Genomic DNA, 15533 nt, shown 5'->3' with positions numbered 1-15533 from the left:
GCTCTTGGTGTGATCCTTGCAGGATGCCCACTCCTAGGAAAAGTAGCAATAGTACTGAATTTCCTCTATTTGAAAATAATTTCTCTTAATGTGGACTAATGAACACTCAGGTCTTTAGAAATGCATTTGTAGCCTTTTCCAGCTTCATGTATCTCTACAATTCTTCTTAGAACACTACAGCACAGAAAACATCCCATTTGGCCCTTCTAGTCTGTGCCTAAACTTTATTCCGCTAGTCCCATTGACCTGCTTCCAGTCCATAACCCTCCAGACCTCTCCCATCCATGTATCTATCCAATTTATTCTTAAAACTTAAGAGTGAGCCCACATTTACCACGTCAGATGGCAGCTCGTTCCACACTCCCACCACTCTAAGTGAAGAAGTTCCCCCTAATGTTCACTTTAAACCTTTCCACTTTCACAATAAAGCCATGTCCTCTTGTATTTATCTCTCCTAATCTAAGTGGAAAGAGCCTAATCACATTTACTCTGTCTATACCGCTCAATTCTGTAAACCTCTATCAAATCCCCCCTCATTCTTCTACGCTCCAAGGAATAAAGTACTAACCTGTTCAATCTTTCCCTGTAACTCAACTCCTGAAGACCCAGCAACATCCTAGTAAATCTTCTCTGCACTCTTTCAATCTTACTGATAACCTTCCTATAGTTAGGTGACCAGAACTGTTCACAATACTCCAAACTTGGCCTCACCAATGTCTTATACAACCTCACCATAACATCCCAACTCCTATACTCAGTACTTTGATTTATGAATGCCAGGATGCCAAAAGCCTTCTTTGCAACCCTGTCTACCTCTGATGCCACTTTCAGGGAATTAGGTATCTGAACTCCCAGATCCCTTTGTTCCTCCACACTCCTCAGTGCCCTACCATTTACTGTGTATGTCCTACCTTGATTTGTCCTTCCAAAGTGCAACACCTCACACTTGTCTGCATTAAATTACATCTGCCATTTTCTGGCCAATTTTTCCATTTGGTCCAGATCCCTCTGCAAGCTTTGAAAGCCTTCCTCGCTGTCCACAACGCCTCTATCTTAGTGTCATCCACAAACCTGCTGATCCAATTTATCACAGTATCATCTAGATCATTGATTATAGACAACAAACAACAATGGTCCCAGCACTGATCCCTGAGGCACACCACTAGTCACAGACCTCCAGTCTGAGAAGCAATCATCCATTACCACTCTGTCTTCTCCCGCACAGCCAATTTCGAATCTAGTTTACAACCTCTCCATGGATACCTAATGTCTGAACCTTCTGAACTAACGTCCCATGTGGGACCTTGTCAAAGGCCTTACTAAAGTCCACGTAGACAACATCCACAGCCTTGCCTTCATCTACTTTCTTGGTAACCTCCTCAAAAAGCTCTACAAGATTTGTTAAACACGATCTACCACGCACAAAGCCATGGTGACTATCCTGAATCAGCCCTTGGCTGTCCAAATACTTGTAGATCCAATCTCTCAGAACAGCTTCCAATAATTTACCTACTACTGATGTCACACTCACCAGCCTGTGATTACCTGGTTTACTTTTGGAGCCTTTTTTAAACAACAGAACAACATGAGCTACCCTCCAAACCTCTGGCACCACACCCGTCGCCAAGGAAATTTTAAATATAGCTGCCAGGGCCCCCTGCAATTTCTACACTAGTCTCTCTCAAGGTCCGAGGAAATATCATGTCAGGCCCAAGGGATTTATCTACCTTTATTCGCTGTAAGGCAGCTAGTACCTCCTCCTCTTTAATCTCTATATGTTCCATAACACTACTGCTTGTTTCCCTTCCTTCCATGTATGCTATACCAGTTCCTGAGTAAATACTGATGCAAAAAAACTGTTTAAGATCTCCCCCATCTCATGAGGCTCCACACACAGATGACCACTCTGATCTTCTAGAGGACCAATTTTGTCCCTTACTGTGTTTTTACTCTCTATATACTTGTAGAAACCCTTTGGGTTTACATTCACATTATCTGCCAAAGCAACCTCGTCTTCTTTTTGCCTCCCTGATTTCCTTCTTTAGTATTTTCTTACGTTCTTGATACTCTTCAAGTACTTCATTTGTAACCTATACCTGCTATACACCTCTTTCTTTCTCAATATCCCTTGAAAACCAAGGGTCCCTATGCCTGTTAACTTTGCCTTTAATCCTGGCAGGAACATGCAAACTCTACACTCTCAAAATTTCACCTTTGAAGGCCTTCCACTTACTGAACACATCCTTGTCAGAAAACAACTTATCCCAATCCACTCTTCCTAGATCCTTTCTCATTTCCACAAAACTGGCCCTTCACCAACTTAGAACCTCAACTCAAGGACCAGACCTATCCTTGTCCATAATTAACTTGAAACTAATGACATTATAGTCACTGGACCCAAAATGTTCACCTACACATACTTCTGTCACCTGACCTGTCTGGTTCCCTAATAGGAGATCAAGTATTGCAACTGTAATATGATTTGGAGATTTGGCTGTCACCTAAAAGCAAACATAACAAGCATTTAAGAAGGCAAATTGCATCTTGGTATACATTCTAAAAGGTTTTGTAAAATATTTTCATACCTGTAAAACTATTGTAACTTGGCCATCTTCCTAGTTTGATCCCTACTTGTCCATTAATCCAGATGCTCAAGTTATTTCAAAAGGAAATTCTGAATTTCTAAGAAACCAAACTTTACACTCATATTGAAGACTGGGTTCTTAGGAACTCACATAGTTTAACTGTTAATCCAAATGAGAAGTTCTTTAACACTAGAAAAGTGAAGCAGATCACAATCCTGAACAGATGTTTGCTATTTCCTCCTCCTACAATGGAAGTACACAAATCAGCCTTGAGGGAGAACATGCAAAAAGTTGGGTTTAAAGTACATTAAGTATAATGCTTCTAAAGAAGCAGCAAGTCATAAACAAGAGTTTAAGCATTACTTATCTTGGCCTTTCTTCTGATACTTGCAAACCAGCAGCCCAGTAAAAGGGACCTGAATAATTAACTAGATTTGGCTGCTAACTTACCATAGAGTTAGATTAATACAACATAGAAATGGGCCCTTCAGACCACTTAGTCCATGGTAGTCATCCATCACCAATACCACATTATTCTCCCAACATTTCTATCAGCTCCTCATCCGATTCTACCATTCACCTACAATAGAGCCAATTTACAGTGGCCAACTAAACTACCAACCTGCACATCTTTGGAATGTGAGAGGAAACCAGAACACCTAGAAGAAACCCGTACAGCCACAGGAATAATAGGCAAATTGCACACAAACTATACCAAAGGTCAGGACTGAGGCTGTGAGGCAGCAGCTCCACTAGCTTCCTCACTGTGTTGCTTTTATGTAACTGTTACCAGAATTTTTAATGAAGGTCCAAACAAGCCTGCCTCATGTGATACTCTACCGCCAGCTAGTCAGCCTTAAAAGGAGTTTTGTTATTCACATAGCTCCACTGTCACCATGAAGATCAAGCTGTTGTTTGTCTACAGCTACATCTCATCTTTTAAATGACAAACTACACCCTGATCATATTTTTCACTACCCAGAAAAGTATACAAATAGCTAGCCTTTCTGTTTGGTAATTTTTAATCATGTGTTATTTTTAATCATGTTTTACAGCCACTTATTGAGAATAAAGACAACTAGCTAGCAGGCATCTCTTGGAGCTGACACACTGTGAAAGGAGATAGTTTACATTTTAACTTCTAGCATTGTTTTAGTTAGAGCTCAAAATAAGGCTCTCACAGTGCACCAAGTTCTGATGATGTAGTTCTTTCAAAGTGTTAGCTTTTCTCTGTCAGGTATCCATTGGCTTATTGTATACTTTCAACAACTTCAGTGGTTTCTGAATTAATGTTTATTGTATTAACCCAGGAGACTGAATAACTTTGCTTTTAAATTTCCAGGATATACATTTTTTTACAAAGGAAAAGAATACTGGAAATTCAATAACCATGAACTCAGGGTGGAACCTAATTACCCAAAATCAATACTTAAAGAATTGATGGGATGTGATCGAACTAAGACAGGAAACAAAGACAGGCATGATACGCAAGAGGATGTTGACATTGTGATTAAAATTGATAATACTTCTAGCACTGTGAATGCCATAGCCATTGTTATTCCTTGCACTCTGGCCTTGTGCTTTCTGGTATTGATTTACACAGTGGTTCAATTTAAAAGAAAAGGAATGCCACGCCACATACTATACTGCAAGCGATCCATGCAAGAATGGGTGTGATTGTAGCAAAAGGAAGCAACATGAAATTTCGACAAGTGGGCAATAACGCTGGAACCAGCAATGAGCAGGCAATGTCTCTGCCTGAGACATATGAATCATGGCTGATTTTCCTCAGAGTCGTCTGTTCTGAGCTTGAGTGGAGATTATAAAAGAGAGAGGAGAAAGCTTTCATAATACACGGTATCACCTGTATTTCAGTCCTTTGTCTTTCTTTGGTGCATCATTCCGTATAGGCCTTTTATCTGCAAACTTGATGCCCTAGTGGATTTTGACTCCAGGTTAAGCAAATGGAAAACAAAGAACATATTTATCAAGACTGGTACTGGTGAACGTACTTGTCAAGACCGGTACTGGAACGTATTTTGAGGACACTTCTGGTGACTTGATCTTTTCTCTAGGAAAGGAATACCCTTGAAATTTTGCATTCATTTTCCAAAGTGGATCGCTGACTATCTATTGAAGAAATATTGCTGCATTTGATCCTTGTATGTAGCAGGCTAGAATTAAACAACACAGAAAATCAAATGGTTCAAGTAACAGGGGCCAAAATATCTGCAATATTGTTAACAGCCTTAAATATATTTTTCATTTTTGTTTTTTTTAAAGTTATTTTGTGTAAAATCAATGTGTGGGATTTTTCAATTGCTGTTGTACACATAGACAAATTCAGAAGAGTTGAAGAGTTCTTATAGATTGGTTTTCAAGCTGCCACTCACAGGGGCTGTTCAAACTTCTATGAACCCACTAAGAGTGGTTTAGCATAGATTTTTATTTTTTATTTTTTCTAGCTTAGATATTTAGGAATTGTGGAATGAGAGAAATGCATTTGTTATGAAAACTAACAGTGAAGTGACTTCTGAAATTGTTATGACAATGGCCTCAGCATATATAAATATATGTTATATAATGATATAGATGAATTTCTAATTGGTTGAAAGAGATATGTATTAATGGACAACATACAATCAAAACTGAGCTCTCTTTCTCAGCTGATTGTATTTTAATGCTCATGTGATATTTTTAACTAGGGGTATTAAATAAGATGCTTGTTGATTGTTACAGAGATCAGTCGTATCTGGGCATGTCTTAATTGCCAATGACCAATATTTATTGCTATTATATACAGACTGAGTTGATGGTAGCAGTGCACACCAGCGCTATCAGCGTTCAGTATTAAGTGTACTAATAACAATTTATGATGTCATAGTGTTCCAAAGTTACGCTTGCAGTAACAGACAGGTAGAAATTGTGGAAGTCCACATTTGAATAAATTCTGTTTGAAGTTCTGTATGTCTTAGCAGTGAGTTTTGGATCAATGCAATGATCTTCGTACATTAAAATTTTTCACATTTCATTCTCCATTCTCATTGTATGAATATCAGAAACTCACTTTACTCATTAGCAGAGGTCATGAGAACAAAGTGTTTTTTAAAAATCAGCAGCGGGTTATTTATTAGGCAAAAGGACACCAGGCATGGGCTTCTTTCAGCTTCAACCTTACCATAACACAATTATTGTGTTTTCATGTGGAATACTTCTTCCAGCGTATTCCAAAGCCCAGTGACTGATTGAAGCTTTGGATGGTTTTAAGAGCTGCTTCCTCTGGGAGCTAACTTGTCAATGGGCCATAGACTGATGCAACAAATATTATGTAAGTTACTGATATCAAAGCTTGTGTTTGTTTGGAAGTAAGTGTTTTTTTTTAAGAACATACATTTTCAATTCAATACTGTTTCAAACTATTGTAATCTGAGAATTTTGTATGTCTTAATTAGAAAATGTTCTACATCTTAAAATTGTTTCCCCTTTTTCCTGTGTCTAGTCTCTGACCTTTAGCTACCATTTATTTTTAAAAAAACACAACAGGAATGAAAACTAAGCAGACATAATTGACTGGACTTATTATTTCTGTTATTAGCCACAGTTAAAGATAATTGTGCTTTTCATTATGATCTACAGCATTGGAGTTACTAGACTGTAATTTATAGATGTTTAAAGTCATCTTCAAAGGGTACTGTTTGAACAAACATTCTTTCCATTGCAATTAATCTTACACTTTTTTTTTGCAGTAATTCCAGCTGTCCGTTTTATTTGGCTTTTGAAAACTGCTAGAACAAATTACTTGCAGAAAAGCTTGATAATAAGTGATTCTATTATTGGCAGTAATAGCTAGATTTTCTGTTGATATTCAGGGAAAACCATCCTCTTTCCCCCAAAATTTGAGTTGTCACCATTTATTACTTTACCAGTTCATTGCATGGACCTATTGAATATAATATACTGAACTCGGATAAAAATTACTTCCTTTAATCTCTTCCAATTAGTGGTTACTCTGAGGTGACTGGAAGTCAAGGAAGTAGGAGAATTTTACTCCATATATGAACATAGCTTGTCATAGGTAATGGATTATTTATGTTTACATTCTTCCTGCTAGAACTCTTTGACTGCTATGGGTGGTCGTAATTAAATATACATTAAGTGTTCAAATCAACACAGCAGTTGCCTCACACACAACCATGGCAATCAAAGAGTTAAGGGTTGTGCAGTAAATGTTTTGTATTTATCAATTCATATTTATTTTCAGATTGTTCTGATTGTCAGCTTAAGTGTCTTTTCTTGGGAAGGCTTTTATACTATTATATATCTTATGTACGTATTTGACATCACCGTTTCATTGTGTTGTATTTTAAAAAAGGGAAAAAAAACTGTCAATAAATGAGAATCCAGACAAAAAATAAAATTCTTGGAAGTATTCTTTTGTGAATTTGTCATGAGAAAGTTTTTTTGATCCATGTTTGCAATTCATTAAATGATCAAACCCTGAGAACTTCCAATCCACTCTGAACACAGAAAGTAAGTAGACTTGGACCTGGTTACTTCTTGGATGGGAGATTACCTGAATGTAACAAAACAATCCAGTGAACCTTCACTTCCTACAAAATAACATCCATCTTCAGGTAAGGAGACCAAAACAGCATCTAATAGTCAAAATGTGGTATCACCAAGGCTCTGTACAATTGCAGTAGGACCACCCTGCTCTTCTACTCAGTGCCTCTCACTGTGAATTTAAACATACCACCTGTTTTTGTTTTAAACTGTTTGCCGCAGATGACATGCTTACTTTCATCATCTGGGGTACAAGTACATTCAGGATCTTATTGTAACTCAACTAATCCTATCCTCCTATCATTCAGCTAATAATCATGCCCACATATTTTTGCCCCCACACTAAGCTGCACTTGCATACATTTGCCTACATACTCTAAATTAACTATCATTCTGAAACCTTCCTGCATTCCCTTTGTCACTTTACTTGCACAGAGCTTTCTATCAGTCGGAAGCAGGGATAAATCTAATTCCCTCATCCTTGCCAAAAGACAACAGGTCCTGATGAAAAGTCTTAGCCTGTTGCCTGAGCCGCAGAGTTCCTCCAGCATTTTCTGTGTACATTCACATTGTGTATAATTCTGGCAAAAAGACATCAAAAAGAATGCTTAATTATTTTTAACTATATTTAAATTAGTGACATCAGAAATAACATACCAAGGGGTCCATTGTCAAATAGTAAAAAAAGTGATTTGAACATTACTTTGAAAGCAATAGGAAAAATACTCATGCAATTCCTGATGGCAAGGTTATTAATACAATATGTCACGTAGCCAAGCTTAATTCTGTTATTTATTGAGATACTGTACAGACTAAGCCCTTCCAGCCCTTTGAGCCGCACTACCCAGCAGTTCCCCAATTTTTAAATCCTAGCCTAATCACAGGACAATTTACAATGATCAATTAACTTACCAACCAGTCCATCTTTCGACTGGGAGGAAACCCATGTGGTCATGGGGAGAACATTCAAACTCTTTACAGGCAGGGAGTGGGATCTGAACCAGGGTCACTTGTACTGTAAAGTGTTGTGCTAACCACTATGTTATTGTGTTGCAATTCACAGATGAAAAGGGCCACGTCAAGATTGAGAACTCTAATCAGTGTTTCCTACTAATAAAAATGCAGTAAATGCAAGGGCAATATTCTCTACTTCTCAGCACAAATTCAATGTAAATTCAGCACACATCAGAAGTTGAATTTGGGATATTGATGGCCTGTAACATTCATCCATTCAATATGTGAGACCACTATAAACCATTGCTAACTCATTTCTTTAAAAGATATACAGAGTCAGATAGAGTCATAGAATCAGCCAACACTGCAACATAGAAACAGGCTCTTAGGCACATCTACTCCATGCCAACTCTCTCATTTATGCACCTAACACAACTTACCTTAAATGTTGCAATTGAACCCACATCCACCACTTTTGTTAGCAGCTCCTTCCACACTCACATCACATGGAGTTGAGGTTTTTCCTCAGCTTCCTCTTAAATAGTTGATCTTGACTCTAAACTATGACATCTATTTCTCGTCTCACCAAACCCTGGGAAAACACTTGTTTGTATTTACCTTTTCTAAACCTCTCACAATTTTGTATACATCTATAAAGATCTCCCTTCATTCTCCTACACTCCAGATGACCGGTGGCGTTCTTCATGGGTCAGTTTTTGGACGGCTTCTTTTCATGTTTTATGTTAATGATTTGGATGTCACAATTGATGACTTTGTGGGCAAGTTGGTGGATGATACAAAGATAGGTGGAGGGGCAGGTAGTGTTAAAGTAGGGAATCTGCAAAAGGACCTGGATTAAGAGAATGAGCAATGAGATGGAAGATGCAATATAGTATAGGGAAGTATTTGATCATGCACTTTGGTGGGAGGAATAAAGGTGTAGACTATTTTCTAAATGGGGAGAACATTCAGAAATCAGATGACCAATGCAGGATTCCCTATAGGTTAACTTGCAGGCAGAGGTGGTGGTGAGTAAGGCAAGTGCAATGTCAGTATTCATTTCGAGGGGGATAGAGTATAAAAGCAAGGATGTGATGCTGAGGCTTTACAAGGCATTGGTTCGACCGTATTTGGAGTGATGTGAGCAATTTTGGGCCCCTTATCTAAGAAGAGGTAGTTGAGGAAGTTCATAAGAATGATCCCAGGAATAAAAAGTTTAGCATACCAAGAGCATTTGGTGGCTCTGGCCCGTACTCATTGGAGCACAGAAGTATGTGGAGCGATCTCTTTGAAACCTATTGAATATTGAGAGGCCTAAATGGAGAGGCTGTTTACTACAATAGGGGAGCCTAGATTCAGTGGGCACAGCTTCTGAATAGAAGGACATCTCTTTAGTGAGAGGAGGGATGGTGTTACCAATCAGGGAAAATGTCACAGTAGTGCTCAGTCAGGACAGACTGGAGAACTCATCTAGTGAGGCTTTATGGGTGGAATTGAGGAATAAGAAACGTATGAGCATATTTATGGGCTACATTTTAGATGAGCCAACAGTCTGGAGATTTAGATGAACAACTTTGTAAAGAGATCACAGCCCATTCCACTAAACATAAGGTTGTTATTGTAGGTGATTTTAACTTTTCACCTATTGACTGGGATGCCCATACTGTAAAAAGACTAGATGGGATAGAGTTTGTCATGCGTTCAGGAAGGTTTCTTTTCATTAGTACATAGGAGTCCCAACGAGAAAATGTGATACTTGACCTGCTAATAGGTAATGAGACAGTGCAGCTGACAGAAGTTTGTGTAGGGGAACACTTTGCATCTAGTGATCATAATGCCATTAGTAATTATGGAAAACAATAGGTCTGGCCCTCAACACACAAAATGCTGGAGGAACTCAGCAAGCCAGGCAGCATCTATAGAGAGAGAAAAAAGTACAGTCAATGTTTCGGACTGAAACCTTTCATCAGTTCCTTCAGCATTGAGTGTGTGTTCCTTGGATTTCCAGCATCTGTGGATATTCTGTTGTTTGTGTTTGAGTTGAGGTTCTAACTTGGAGAAAGGCCAATTCTAATGGTATCAGAAAGCATATTGCAAGTGTGGATTAGGACAGGCTGTTTTCTGGTAAAGGTGTACTTGCTAAGTGGGAACCTTCAAAGTTGAAATTTTCAGAGTACAAAACTTGTATGTGTCTATCAGAATGGACCCTATACAGATTACAGAGGAGGTGGTGTTTGCTGTCTTGAGGCAAATTAGGGTGTACAAGTTCTCAGAGGCTGACAAGATGCTCCCTTGGACCCTGGGGTAGGCAAGTGCAGAAATTACATGGACACTAGCAGAGATATTTAAATCATCCTTACCTCCATGAGCTTGCTGGTGCTTTGCTTCACATGTATAGATTCTGTGCCTGCCTACCAAGTAAAAACAGATGTAATAAAATCATTTAAGATCTTCCCCATCTCTGACTCCACGCATGTATTACCATTCTGATCTTCCAGAGGACCAATTTTGTCCCTTGCAATCCTTTTATTCTTAACATATCTGTAGAAGCCCTTGGGATTCTCCTTCACCTTTTCTGCTAGGGTAACCTCATGCCTTCTTTTGGCCCTCCCGTTTACTTTCTTAAGTATTCTCTCATTTCTTATAGACAATAGATAGTAGGTGCAGGAGTAGGCCATTCGGCCCTTCTAGCCAGCACCACCACTCACTGTGATCATGGCTGATCATACACAATCAGTACCCCTTTCCTACCCTCTCCCCATATCCCTTGACCCCGCTATCTATAAGAGCTCTATCTAACTCTCTCTTGAATGCATCCAGAGACTTGGCCTCCACTGCCTTCTGGGGCAGAGCATTCCACATATCCACCACTCTCTGGGTGAAAAAGTTTTTCCGCATCTCTGTTCTAAATGGCCTACCCCTTATTCTTAAACTGTGGCCTCTAGTTCTGGACTCGCCCATCAGCAGGAACATGCTTCCTGCCTCCAGCGTGTCCAATCCCTTAATAATCTTATATGTCTCAATCAGATCCCCTCTCATCCTTCTAAATTCCAGTGTATACAAGCCCAGTCGCTCCAATCTTTTAACATATGACAGTCCCGCCATTCCGGGAATTAACCTTGTGAACCTACGCTGCACTCCCTCAATAGCAAGAATGTCCTTCCTCAAATTTGGAGACCAAAACTGCACACAATACTCCAGGTGGGGTCTCACCAGGGCCCTGTACAGCTGCAGAAGGACCTCTTTCATTGACTGATGTACAAGAACACCTAGATCTCGTTGTACTTCCCCTTTTCCTAACTTGACTCCATTTAGATAGTAATCTGCCTTCCTGTTCTTGCCACCAAAGTGGATAACCTCACATTTATCCACATTAAACTGCATCTGCCATACATTTGCCCACTCACCCAACCTGTCCAAGTCACCCTGCATTCTCATAACATCCTCCTGACATTTCACACTGCCACCCAGCTTTGTGTCATCAGCAAATTTGCTAATGTTACTTTTAATCCCTTCATCTAAATCATTAATGTGTATTGTAAACAGCTGCGGTCCCAGCACCGAACCTTGTGGTACCCCACTGGTCACAGCCTGCCATTCCAAAAGGGACCCGTTAATCACTACTGTTTCCTGTCAGCCAGCCAATTTTCAATCCATGTCAGTACTCTGCCCCCAATACCATGTGCCCTAATTTTGCCCACTAATCTCCTATGTGGGACTTTATCAAAAGCTTTCTGGAAGTCCAGCTACACTACATCCACTGGCTCTCCCTTGTCCATTTTCATAGTTACATCCTCAAAAAACTCCACAAGATTAGTCAAGCATGATTTTCCCTTCATAAATCCATGCTGACTTGGACTAATCCTTCTACTGCTATCCAAATGTGTCGTAACTTCCTCTTTTATAATTGACTCCAGCATCTTTCCCACCACTGACATCAGGCTAACCGGTCTATAATTCCCTTTTTTCTCTCTCCCTCCTTTCTTGAAAAGTGGGACAACATTAACCACCCTCCAATCAGCAGGAACTGTTCCTGAATTTATAGAACATTGGAAAACGATTACCAATGCATCCACGATTTCTAGAGCCACCTCTTTAAGTACACTGGGATGCAGACTATCAGGTCCCGGGGACTTATCAGCCTTCAGACTCAACAGTCTATCCAACACCATTTCTTGCCCAATATAAATTTCCTTCAGTTCATCCTTTACCCTAGTTCCTTTGGCCACTATTACATCTGGGAGATTGTTTGTGTCTTCCCTAGTGAAGGCAGATCCAAAGTACCTATTCAACTCTTCTGCCATTTCCTTGTTCCCCATAATAAATTCACCCGTTTCTGTCTTCAATGACCCAATTTTGGTCTTAACTATTTTTTTTTTGTTATTCACATACCTAAAGAAGCTTTTACTATCCTCCTTTATATTCTTGGCTAGTTTACCTTCCTACCTCATTTTTTCATGGCATATACCCCTTAAGTACTCCATTTGTTCCTACCCGCCTATACCTGCTATGCACCTCTTTTTTAAAAAAAAAAACCAGGGCCACAATATCTCTTAAAAACCAAGGTTCCCTAAATCAGTTATCTTTGTCTTTTATTCTGACAGACATTACTGGAGGTTTGCTGCTGTTTAAGAAAGGCTCTAACAATAAACCAGGAAATTATAGGCTGGTAAGCCTGATATCAGTAGTGGGAAAGCTATTGGAAGATATTCTAAGGGATCGGATAGACAGGGACCAATTAGGGATAGCCAGCATGGCTTTGTGTGGTTGGGAATTGTGTCTAACCCATCTTAGAGTTTTTTCTTGACGAAGATACCAGGAAAGTTGAAGGCATTTGACAAGGTCCCACATGGGAGCTTAGTCAAGGTAGTTCAGTTGCTTGTCATTCAATATAAAGTAGTAAATTGGATTGGCTATTGGGTTCTCAACTCTGCCACAATCTTCTCGACCGGGGTAGGCTATCTGTGGTCACTTCGCCGCAAGGGACCACTACTGAGGACTGTACCCTGCTGACGAAGGCCTCCCACGCCTGCAATGTGTCCTCCTCTTCCTGTACCTCTCTGATCAGCTCAACAAAAGATGGGGGAGGGGGGTGCATCTTACAAGACTGTTTGAGACCTCAAGCAATCAGGTCCTGGGACTGGGCGCCCCGGCTACCTGATCCACCTCAGCTGCCTGAATGACCCCTCTGTGCTGCTAGCACCTTAGCTGCCTCTAGCTGAAAAATAAGCAGAAAACCTCTCTTCTCCTGACATGTTCTGAATCCTCGCCATGAGCTCCCCACCCAGTCAAACTCTCAACCAATCTCTGTGGCTTTAACCACTGAGAGGTCTGCTCTGCCCAAGCCTCCTCTTCCCCTTCAGGGTGGGTGTTATTCCAGAGAACAGGCGGAGCCTACCATAGCAAGGTCTTTGACCCTGGCCACTTTTCCACTTATTCGCCAGAGAGGAAAGTGTAGATACTAACTCAGAATTTCACTCTTCACTGGGGGACATTGGACTAATTAGTCATTCCAAATCTAACCACTCCTTCCCCTCACTCCTCAGAAATGACAGAACCTCGTCTCTGAAATCTTCACCCCCAGCTACTGCTACAAAGGGGTTCAAAAGTTCTATTAAAATCAGAAATGTATACAATATACATCCTGAAAAGCTTTTTTCATCACGAAACATCCATGTAAACAGAAGTGCCCCAAAGAATGAACGACAGTTAAACGTGAGAAGACTAAAGTCCGCCCCAGTTCCCCCCTCGTGCGCTCAAGTGGCAGCAAGGCAACGATACCCCACTCTCCACCCCTCCCCGGCAAAGAAAAGTACCCGCTACCAAGCACAAGCGTGAAGGTGATAGCAAATACACAGACCTTGCAGTTACCCCAAAGACTATCACATTTCATCCAGCATTCGACAAACCACAGGTTCTCTCTCTCTCCCTAATAAGGAAGAGGGAGATGCCCCCCATTTTCACAGAGAGCGGGAGACATAACAACAACCAGCTGGTTTACAATGTTAAAATGTCCATTTTGTGGCTTTTTACGAGCTCTATGCCTGAAGATTGCAAAGATCTCAGGTCTTCGGGCCCACAGTGAAAGAGTCTCCAGCCTCCCCGATGACACACGAGTCTCCTGCCGTGACACTGACCCTCGATCCACCTGTCTCTAGAGCCCTGAGATCATAGGCTTCCAGACACTAGGCCACCTCTCAAGCCAAACCCTTGGCGTGCCAAACAACAGCCAGTGCTGAAACCCAAGAAAGGGTCCCATTCCCGCAAAGAACTGAAATCTGCGTGTAACTCCAGGTCAGGGTCTTCAGAAGAACCCTGAAGGGGAAAAATAGAGATATTAGACATGGAAATAGAGCTGTTTCCAAAGATGCAAGCAAAGAAGTCACCATTTAACATCAGCACTGGTCTGCATTAAAACGAGAGCTGTGCCCGCCATTTTAACGAACCTCCACCCCGCAATTGCAACCTTAACAGTACTTAACAGGCGAACTAACAATTCATCCAGAGTACAAGTATCTACCCCACTAGTTCAATGCTCAGGGTAATCACACAGCGTCCAACAAAATCAATCCCGAACGATACCCCCACAACTGTAACTGATTCAGCTAGCAGCTTAATCTTGAGGAAGACAGCCCTCAGCCCGACCAAACCTAAGAAATCTTGTTTGGGTGGATGCTGCACGATGTGTCCCATTACAAATCAGTATCCCAAAATAACAAACAGTACACAATATGCGATTAAACAATTTAGCTTTATAATTCTTAATTTGACTATATGGTTAGTAAGGAAACAAAAAAAAAGAAAAAGGGCCCATCTCATGAAACTGTCTAATGCACAATGTTGGAGCTCATGGTTTAATCCACTGGCTTCCCATTGACTTCCTCCAAGTGTAGCCGACCCTCAATCCAAGTCCACTCCGTCCAACAGTCTACCAACCCTCTCCATTAGCATCTTCTCTCCTCATCTGTCCCTGGCAAAAGACTGAAATCCCCGATCCCAGACCCACAAGAACAAACAACATCCCTCTCATTGGATAGCCCCACATTCCAAAGCCCCATTGTCTCTAGCCATAATCCAAACATTACTGCTGCAGAGAAACCATTACATTAGCAGTGAAACCTTACAGCATGTTACATGTGCAAAACCTGTGTTAATGTGCATTACATCTTGGCCCATATATGTAACTGAATTTTACAATAGCAGTCCTAAAAAGAGTGCCTAGACTTATTACATTTCAACAATCTGACAGGGCTTTCCTCAGCAGAGAATAATGTCTGTAATGTGATAACCACATCACCTAGTAATCTAATTTAAAATATACTGGTAAAGCTTTAAAATCTACTTCACAGCCAAGAACAGTGATCGGTGATTTAATTTTTTGGGTATTATTATTGTTTCAATAATATTTTCATTTAAAAAATTACCAAACAT

General features: G+C 40.4%; 1 protein-coding gene and 1 long non-coding RNA gene across 2 annotated transcripts in view; one reads left to right on the top strand and one right to left on the bottom strand.

The window, feature by feature from the left end:
• LOC140727124 (matrix metalloproteinase-16-like) overlaps positions 1-7002 on the top strand; it is a 210498-nt gene extending 203496 nt beyond the window's left edge. Inside the window, exon 10 of the mRNA XM_073044421.1 lies at positions 3928-7002. Coding sequence (XP_072900522.1) covers positions 3928-4262 — 335 coding nt within the window. The 3' untranslated portion in view covers positions 4263-7002. The remainder of the gene's footprint in view (positions 1-3927) is intronic.
• LOC140727142 (uncharacterized) overlaps positions 1-15533 on the bottom strand; it is a 960223-nt gene that overhangs the window by 592075 nt on the left and 352615 nt on the right. The window lies entirely within an intron of this gene.

This window comes from Hemitrygon akajei, chromosome 1, assembly GCF_048418815.1.
Source record: "Hemitrygon akajei chromosome 1, sHemAka1.3, whole genome shotgun sequence".
Taxonomy (NCBI): domain Eukaryota; kingdom Metazoa; phylum Chordata; class Chondrichthyes; order Myliobatiformes; family Dasyatidae; genus Hemitrygon; species Hemitrygon akajei.
The sequence above is the reverse complement of the archived record's forward strand: the minus strand, read 5'-3'. Positions and strand labels throughout refer to the sequence as shown.